At 42.6% G+C, this 10254-nt stretch overlaps 1 protein-coding gene across 2 annotated transcripts in view; it reads left to right on the top strand.

Moving 5' to 3' along the window:
• MSRA (methionine sulfoxide reductase A) overlaps positions 1 to 10254 on the top strand; it is a 297114-nt gene that overhangs the window by 116673 nt on the left and 170187 nt on the right. For both annotated transcript variants that reach the window (XM_015425699.1, XM_015426394.1), the window contains exon 2: positions 1019 to 1087. In XM_015425699.1, the coding sequence (XP_015281185.1) occupies positions 1019 to 1087 (69 nt within the window). The remainder of the gene's footprint in view (positions 1 to 1018; positions 1088 to 10254) is intronic.

Below are 10254 nucleotides of genomic sequence, written 5' to 3'. Positions count from 1 at the left end.
CCCATGGGAAGATTATTTTACCAGTAATTGGAAATGTACAGTGTGCCCGTGGCCATTGGACAAACTATGGTCTCTGTCAGTAGCTTGAATGTGAAGGAAGTCGTCCTACTAGCATTTAAATTGCAGTTCACAGATATATCTGCTGTGAATGGTTTCTCAGAGAGAAAGGGGAAGAGTCTTGCTGAGCAGAGAGCTGAGGTGGAATGGAAATTGGTCAGTAGTCAGTCATGGGTGAGAAGAACTGAGGATTTGATTAGATGAAATCTCTAATATGACTTTAGGTGGGGGGGAAATGCCGGCACATTTTGTTGATTTCAGACCAGTGCACTGATTGATTCCAAAGCTGATTGGAGAAGTGTTTGAAGTTTCATTATTTGTGTGTTGGAAATGAAATTAATAATGATTGAAAAAGCACTTCAGCTGCAGTGAGGTACTCATGGACAGTGCTCAAGCAATGAAGGCAAAAGTACTTTGTGATCCTAGTAAAAATTCTGTCAGGTTCCAATGTTTGTTGTTCTGATAATCAGGTACCCCAATGCAGAGAATAATCTCTCCCCTTGTTAACGCACCAGGCTACTTCTGTTTTTTTAAATACCACGCTTCTAAAAAGCCTTTCCACAAGCCCCATTAATGTGTTTGCTTGGCATTCATAGCTTCAGTCTTTCTATATCCCGTTGTGCTACTGGAGTGCATTGGCCAAGGATCAGATCTGTTTCCAGCATAGTACTTGATACATGTTTCATAGGGCTCAGTCTCGAGAAGAAAGATGCAGTGTTCAAGTGTGCCTGCAGACCGGCCCACGGGGTTGAACATTGATCCAAGGATGTGAACAAATATGATTTTAAAATCCATTAACTGTAATTGTCATTACTGTAATTATAATAATATAATAATGGTCATTGTTGCCATTGGACATTTGAGCTCCAATAGTGCTAAATATTTTACAGAAAGCATAAAGATTTGTGTCTGTGAAATTTTAAAAAAATACTTAACAGGCTCATATTTTCTTACATTTCAGGTAAACACCATGTCAATGGGAACTGTATAGTTGAACCTTTTCCAGAGGGAATGCACATGGCAATATTTGGTAAGTTATTCTGACGTTTGTTTATTGATGGTGGGGGTCAGATCCAAAGGTGCCCTTCCACTTACAGAGTGACTCCTATGAGTGGGTGTGTCCATTTGGGTCCATTGCTGTTGCTGCAATGCATTGCAGTGTAAAAAGTACTTTGCGATGTCTCATCTTTGTTGTTCTTTTATGTCATTCACAACAGCTCTGTGACCTGTCCAAGGGTACTTAGGCCCTGTTCGCATGAGGGGTTTTGGGCCGGGAGCGGGATGGATTGGGGGCGGAGCAAACGGACGCGATCCCACGGTAACATCTGGGAATCATTGCCTGTCCGTCCCCGATTCGTCCCTCCCGCCCCAAACCCTGCACTAAAAAAGAACCACCTACCTAGGGATCGCCGTGGGATCGCCGGCCGTGGGATCTGGCCGTGGGATCTGGCCATGGGATCTGGCCGTGGGATCGCCGGCGCGTCCTTGCGCTGGCGCATCCCCGGCTGTACTGCGCATGCTTGAGCATGCGCAGTTTGGCAGCCTCCCCCTCCCATTCGTGTCTTCCTCCCTGGCATCTGATCATGCCGGGGAGCGCCGCAGCTCAGGGGATCCGTGGGATCCCGCCGCGGCGTCTCAACTTTGGTGCGGCTTTTAAAAGCCGCACTTTCCCCAGTGTTTTCCCTGCCGTGTGGCAGGGGCCTTAGTAAGCTTCATGACTGAGCACATGAAGCTGCTTTACAATAGTGTCAGACCCTTGGTCCGTCAAGGTCAGTATTGTCTTCTGAAATTGGCAACGAGTCTTCTGGGTCTCAAGAGAGGCCTTTCACGTCACCTACTTCCTGACCCTTTTAACTGGAGATGTCCGGGACCAAACCTGGGACCTCCTGCATGCCAAGCAGGTGCTCTGCCACTGAGCCACCACCCCTCTCCTACTAAGGGTTTGAATCTAAATCTCCTGTAGCCAACCATAGTACTTTTAGCTTGTCAGTTGGAGCACAGAGTCCACATATGCAGAGGAGCTCACACCCAAACACTTATCAGCCCTCTATGCTGAAGGGAACAGGGGATCTCCAAGGGTTCAGGTGTTAACTAGGCATTGAATTACTCAAGATGGATCTGCAAGGCTATTGCTGAGGCAAGGGCTTCTTTACAATTTTAACAGGGAAACTGCAGGTGAAGTGAAAAAAGAGAACAGCTAATTAGGAAAAAAATTCTAATTGTATTATCAAATCTACTGCTAAGTGCTATATGAGCAACACAGGATTGTACCCATGGTCTTCTGTGCAACCCTACTTCTCATTTCATTGCATTTACACCCCAGATTGGAAGCTGTGCCATGCCAGCAATAGGAAGGTAGAAATATTAGCAGCCAGTGTTTTATACTGGTTGTGTAAGCTGGCTCTGCCGGAAGGGCGGGGTAAAAAAATCTAATAAATAAATAAATAATGTTGCAAAAATTCTTGGCTGCTGACAGTCAACATAACTGGGACCAGGGCTATTTTTTGGGCAGGAACGCACAGGAATGGAGTTCCGGCCGACTCCTGAGTTGGCCACACCCAGCAGGAACTCATTAGCATAATAGGCCACACCTAACAGCAGAAACTCATTAGGCTTGGCTACATTAGGGGTGTGTGGCCTAACATGCAAATAAGTTCCTGCTACAAAAAAAGCCCAGGGTTTTGACAACAAAGTAAACAGAATAAGAAGCAAAAGGTGGGTGTGACTGGATGACCACACTTCTGGTAACATGGGTGTTTGTGGCCTAATATGCCAATGAGCTGTGTTGTCAGGGGTGTGGCCTAATATCCTAATGAGTTTCTGCTGTTGGGTGTGGCCTATTATGCTAATGAGTTCCTGCTGGGCTTTTTCTACACAAAAAGCCCTGACTGGGACTATTACATGGCTTCCTTTGCTTTTGCAGCTTCTTTCTGAAGTACACAAGTGCTACTGAATGCTCCTGTAGGTGATACACCAGAGGGTGCACACTGACGTTCTGTACAGTTCAGGCTCTTTTTAGAAACAGGAGGCCATTGTCCGTTTCCTCCCTACAATGTATAAACTCTGTGCATTAGCATTATTATTAAACAGACATAACTGTTCATGTAAACAAAACCCGAATGATCTAGAGATCTCTCATTTCCTGTGTTTCCCCATAAAATATTTACTTATTATTTATTATTCTAATAAATAAATAAAATAAATAAAATACTCAGCCATTTTTGTGACGTGGATTGCATTTGCTCTTTCCCTCAATCTTCTTTCTCTCTCCTCTGGTCCTGCCCAACTCCAAATACTGTGTGGCACTCAGCTCTCCATGTTCCATGACTAAAACTTAATAGGGATAAAATCTGCTGCAAGCACTGGGGCCCTAGGGAACTCCCTTGAAGAGGAAGGCAACTCCAGACCTTGCCATACAGGGACTTTTGTTGCTCTTAGAATCATAGAATCATAGAGTTGGAAGGGGCCATACAGACCACCTAGTCCAACCCCCTGCCCAATATAGGACCAGCCTAAAGCATCATCATATTTGTCATTACTTGCTTAACTTTAAACCCTATCTGGTGCTTGGGAACAACATTTTGTCAGGGCTCACACAGCCTCAGTTTGTGGCTTGGAAGAACCCAGTAGCCCCTGAGCAGCAAGTTGAAAATTGCCAGTCTAAAGATGAACAGGCCGAGTGGCGTTTGCTATGAACACTTCCCATGTTATGCAGTTGGGCCTATTCCCCTAAACAAAGACTTCTCTCATTCTCGAGATCAAATGCCTTTTCTGCATATCTCAAAAGAAATTATTTGCCATTCTTACTATTCCCATCTTTATTTACACGAGTACAAAGTAAGAATAAAGGGTTTCGGTTGAAAACGTTCTCATTTTTGATCTGACATGTCTTCATTTTGCACTGGGAGGATGGTTATACGAGGCACAGAGAAACAAAGGCATTGGACTCCAGATGCCTTCAAAACACTTGCAGTCACTGTGACATTACCAAGGACAGTTTTTGAAGTACACTGTGGTGTAATAAGGGGAAACTGTCCTTGATTGAAGTTGTGTTAACATTCTCTTATTTCAAAAGGATCACATCTTTATCTTTTCATATATTTTATCTTCTGTTTTTGTTACTGGGGAAAAGGGTAATACAATGATAGACCCCGTGGGCTGTGTCTCCTCTAGCACCTTGTAGAGCCTGTTTATGCCCCCTTTTATACTCTTGTTTCCCGAGGTAGTGGAATTGTATTTTTAAGCCTGGCAGTATTTTTCATTCATCTTCCTTCTGAGTTTGTATCTTCTTTATCCATCTTAAAGTGCATTGAATTAGATCCCAAATCAATGAGAGCTGTTAACACTCTCCCACCCCCCGAGATTTTTTGATTATCAGTGTATAATAAGAAGTATAAAATTCTCAACTATTCTACTTGGATTAGTTTTGGAAGGAAAGCACCCTTTACGCTGATGATACTGCTCTGCTCTCTTGGATGAGAGTTGGTCTTCAGAGATCACTAAAAATTTTCTCTGAATATTGCATTAAGGAATGCCTCAAAATAAACTACCAGAAAACTAAAGTAGTTGTTTTCTCAAAAAATGAATCCTTCAGTGTTCAGATGGACTCTGAATGGTGAAGAAATCCAGCAAGCAAAAGAATATTCATATTTGGGCATCCTTTTCTAATATAATCTAAAATGGGGGCCACATCAGTCACTGATAAGGAAAAAGGAAAAACCCGTGCTGACAGTATATTTTCTCTTTTCCTGAAATGGAGGTGGGAATTATGTTCCAGCTGCTGTTCAAGTCTTTAACCTAAAAGGAATCTCTATTATTCTTTATGGAGTAGCCATAAGGATTGTCTCGGTAAATGAAAGTATTGATTGACCATTTCCTTTTATATTTTCTGTGGAAGTTATTAAACATTCTTCAATGCATAGCCAGCATGACTGCCCATTCAGAACTGGCCCAACCTTCCCTTGAGGCAAGGGCTTGGTTACAAGCATTTAGACTGTGCATCAAGACATATTTGAGCTGCAAGGGCGACCTGGCACTCCTCAAAGAGGTCTCTTATAGGTCAACATGGTTTAAGACTGTCTTTGGGAAATTTCGGGCTCTCATTGTTAACCTGGACACTATCTAGGTTCTGGGCTTTCATGCAGCATTTGCTTTGGTGACAAATTGTGTAAAATTAATAGATCACCAAAGCTCTTCTTTTAGAGCATGCTATACTTGTTCATCCCAATTTTTTGGTATTCCCCCCAAAATCTCTTCCCATCTACACCTGTCTGTTGACTTCCCAAAGCCTGTTAAGGGCGTTCACTCTGGTCAGACTAAATCTTCACTCCTCGGCAGTTATGAGGGGTAGGCTCATACGTTTAGCTTATTCAGAATGAACCTGCCTCTGTCCCTTAGGTAAGATTGACACAATTACACATCTCCTTCTGGAGTGTCCTTTGTATGCTAATCTCATGAGGCATTCTATTTCACCATGTTTGCAAGCTCATTCTGATGTAAATTCCTATGACCTAGTTACACAACTGTTTGCTGACAGGGATCCAAAAAGAACTCTAGCAGTCACAGTTTTTTTTACTCCTTTTGTCTATTGCGTGATAAGTGATTAACAACAGTAAGCGATTAACAACAACTATTCACAGCTCAAGATCAATGTATCACAGAGTTTTTATTAGATACAAGAAAAGGAAAGTGCCTGTTGGATTAATGGCAGGCTTGGATATATCATGTGAATAAATATATAGCTTGTGATTTCTTTGTGTCTGGTGCATCAGAGGTATTTCTTTTTATTTATTTAGGTGATTTATAGTAAAAAGAACATAAGAAGAGCCCTGCTGGATCAGACCAATGGTCAGTCTAGTCCAGCATCCTGTCCTACACAGTGGCCAGTCAGTTCCTGTGAAGGGCCAACAATAGGCCATAGAGGCTGAGGCCTTTCCCTGATGTTGCTTCCTGGCCCTGGGGTACAGAGGTTTAGTGCCTCTGAATGTGACGGTTCACCTCGGTCACCATGGCTAGTAGCCATTGATAGACTTATTCTCCATGCATCTATCTAATTCCCTTTTAAAGGTTATTCCTGTGGCCATCAATACATCCTCTGACAGTGAATTCCACATTTTAATCACTCTCTGTGTATAGTATTTCCTTTTGTCCATCCTGAGCCTACTGCCCATCAGCTTCATTGGATGCCCTCGAATTCTAGTATTTTGGGAGAGTCCTGCTTTCTTACTGGAGCTCAAGGCAGATTACGCCTTGAGAATGACTCAGTACAATTAACAGGATGGGAAATTCAGTAAACAATGCAATAAGACCAGGTTTCATACATGAAGCTGCCTTCTACTGAATCAGACCATCAGTCCATCAAAGTCAGTATAGTCGGCTCAGACTCGCAGAGGCTCTCCAGGGTCTCAGGCTGAGGTCTTGCACATCACCTACTGCTTCATTCCTTTTAACTGGAGGTGCCGGGGACTGAACCTGGGGCCCACCAGAAATCTAAAAACAGAATTGAAGAAAAGCATAAGTGTTAACCTGACACGTTAAGTGATGCAAATTTACATAGTAGGTTCCTACTGACATAAAGCTATATACATTAGTATACGCCACAGTCCCTAATAATTTATCCAAGTAACTTTAATTAATTAAGAGTCGAGGTATTGGGTAGTTTGGAGTTATGGCTCAGTATTTTCCATAAAAAGTCTCATGAGATCGCATTGGGATCATGTAAGAATATCCTGCTAGATCAGATTGACAAGAGACTGTGTCTGTGTGCACAAACGCATGCACAGCTCTGTTGACAGAAAAGGGATGGAAGGTCGATTTTGCCCCCTTCCCCTTCTTCATGGCAGCCCACGAACCTGGGGCCCTGCAACCCTAGGAATCACCTTCCGTGAGGTCAGAAGAGATTGCTAAGGAGGAAAGGGAACACAGGGGTAATACCTTGAAAATCTTGTTGGTCTCTAAGGTGCTACTGGACCCATATGTCTCTGGTTTGGGCATCACAAGGATGCAGTTTTGTGATCTGAACCAATATTCAAACTTCTTGGGAATCAGAGCGCTCTGAGACCCAGAATACGATTCCACATTAATTTCCCTTAGTCCTTTTATCTAGGACTGGATGAAGAACATTCTGGATGTACACTACTTCTTAGATTGTCAGTGATATTGTCTCTTTGTTTTTCTTACATTTCAACCAGCAACAAAGATAAGAGCTGGCCAGAGAACATGACTTTGGTTTGAAGTTAGTTTCTGAAGTTTCAAAGACAGGCCGTGTCTTTCTGATCTATTTGATGGCAGGTATAGCTTTGTTCTATTAACTGAGTTTTCAAAGCAACTTTGATATTGAAAGAAGGCAACAGAACTATTATGATTCACTCAAAGAGATGACCTGGGCTAAATCACTCTGGTAAAAAAAAAATTAAATACATCTCAGGATGTCCAGTAGAACCCAGCCCCCCATCAAGTTCTCGTGGTTCAAAATAAACATTGAACCCAGTAATAATGCATGGGTGATGGCATTGTTTAAAACAGCTTAGAAAAAGGGGGCTTTGAACCTAGCTCATTGAAACATATGGATGATATATGAAGCTCCTTTATACCAAGTCAAATCACTGGTTCATCTCATCCAGTATTCTCCCTCCCTCTCTGCTGTACAACAGATTTCTGCAGTCTCATGCAGGGTTTTCCCTGAGGTCCTTTCACCTGGAGATGCCAGGGATTAAACTGAGAATCATGTGCATGCAAATTTTATGGCATCCTACTGAGCTATGTGTATGTGTGAAGCAGAGGTTCTATATATGGAGCTGCTATAGTTGCCATATCCTTTCTGCTGGTTAGATGTTTAGTAGTTCTTATCTGCAAATCTTGATGATTGGCGAAACTTTCGAAGTCAGTAGAATTTTGCTGAATTGAGATTCTGACTGACTTGGTTAACTGGCCATGTCGGTGAATGAATGCTTCATTTTTATGTGCACTTTGAATATTATTTGCATGCATAAATTGGCTAGCCTGAGAGGATTCCCCCCCTTCCTGTATGAATGTCTCTAATTTAGTTAATTATTGCTCTGCCACCTTTAAAGATTGCAGATGCCAGGAAGCAGAACATTAAATGAATGTTTGCCATTAATACAAATTATTGTGTTTTGACAGTTTGCTAATCAGCTAAAAGAAAATTATGCTGTAAAAATGTGTACCATTGCTATTTAACCAAGCCTAAAGCTTTTGTGTGGATGGGGATTCTGTTCACTAAAGGTTGCACATTTTGAAAGCCAGAAAATACTTCCGGTAAAAAGGTACCTTCTAAAATGATGACAAACCACTTTTGTTTAATGAAAACAAAGATTTACGTATTTGCAACAAATCTTGGAAAAAACCTAGCTATATGATGGCAAAATTATGCAGGTAACAATCCTAAGCTCGTCTGCTGAGATGTAACTCCTTTTTTATTCAATGAGGCTTACTCCCAGAGTAGTGTTTTTAGGATTGCATCTGTAAGTTCCTCGAAAGAGTTATCTTGGGAGATACTTTAAGGTTACTCTCTTGAAGCCAAGTTCAGAGTCTTTGGTTGTATACTGAAAACAAAAACACAAGCTTTTTGTATCTTCATAAAAGATAAATTCTCTTTTTCTGTTTTGTATTAATATCTGTACATTTATAAAATTTAAATAAAAATTAAAAATAACTCATACTCTAATAGTGTGAGGTTTCATAGATTACAGTCCAGTTTGTCAGATGCTGAAAAAACAATTTTTTTTTGACAAAAATGGTGCTGATTTAGAGTAAGGGTTTTGAGGCTCATGGCCTTCATTATTGAAAAGCTGCTAGAAAGAGAAATGCTTAATTGTTTTTTAATTAGATCTAGGAGCAGCTATTTGTTAGTCCTTTGAGCAGGTGCTTGAACTCTGTTATGTGCTGAATGAGGGCTAGTAAATAAAAATTAAAACACTGACAATGCGGATTCATGTGTGTTTATTCTCTTCACCTCTCTCTTTATACATAACATTATTTTTCCTCCTGCCTTCCTCTTCCCTTCCTCCACTTTATCCTCATAACAACCTTTTGAGGATAGTTAGGCTGAGCTAGTGTGACTGGCCCAGGTGGGGGTTAAATGTGAGCCTGCCCAGTCCTTATAATTGTTGATAGTTAGATGGCTGTCAGTTGACTGGCAGATGTGAGGTTTTTGATGGGGGTCACCCCTCCCCTCACAAAGAACGCATGTCCATCCTGCTGTGCCTTGTTATTTGTTTTATTTATTTATTTATTTATTATGGGATTTCTATCCCGCCCTACCCAGTGGCTCAGGGCGGCTAACAGCATACAAATACTAAAACAATAAAATACGTTTTTTTAAAATACAATAAAAACTGGTGCTTCAGTCTATATACCATTTACAGATACTCGGCGATTATTTGCTGCCTGTGATCTTGACAATAGAAGCATCCCCGATGCAACAAACTAATCAACCTCCATGGAGTCTGGTAGAAGGACAATACAACGGCGGTGGTGAGGCGATGATGGTGGTGGTGGTGGCGGCGGCTCCTACCCAAAGGCCTGGTGGAAGAGCTCCATCTTGCAGGCCCTGCGGAACTGCACTAGGTCCCGCAGGGCCCGGATCTCCTCCGGGAGCTCATTCCACCAGGAAGGAGCCGCCACCGAAAACGCCCTAGATCTGTGTGGGCCAACCTCACCACTCGGGGGCCTGGAACTACCAGACGATGGAGCATCCCCGATCTCAGAGGATGTACAGGTAGCAGTAGGGTTTCCCCCCACCCCCCGCTCCAGCTTGGGCAGGTGGGTCAGCAGTGATCCTTACCTCACTGATCCTGCTTCCATCTTCTATGCAAATATCATGCTCTTTTCAAACTGCTGTCATGGGCTCTTTGCTAGGCTGCCCTTGAAGATCACTTGGAGACTTCTGGTAGTGCAGGACGCAGCAGCTGGTTTTTTTTTTTTTTTTAAATCAGAGCACAGAGAAGATCACATCAGTCTAGCTGCAATGGCTGCAAATTTACAAACAGGCTAAGTTCAAGGTGCCGTTTCTCCCTTTTGAAGTCCTTAATGCCAGAGTCCCGCATACCCTAGGCCAGGGGTGTCAAACATGTGGCCTGGGGGTCGGATCAGGCCCCCAGAGGGCTTCCATCAGGCCCATTGTGGAACTAGCCATCTCCTGCTTCCAGTTCTGCTGCTGCAGCTGCATCATAGTTT

This window comes from Gekko japonicus, unplaced genomic scaffold (genome assembly GCF_001447785.1).
Source record: "Gekko japonicus isolate JY-2015 unplaced genomic scaffold, Gekko_japonicus_V1.1 scaffold7, whole genome shotgun sequence".
NCBI classification, from domain to species: domain Eukaryota; kingdom Metazoa; phylum Chordata; class Lepidosauria; order Squamata; family Gekkonidae; genus Gekko; species Gekko japonicus.
Note: the sequence above shows the minus strand (reverse complement) of the source record. Positions and strands in the feature narration are given on the sequence as shown.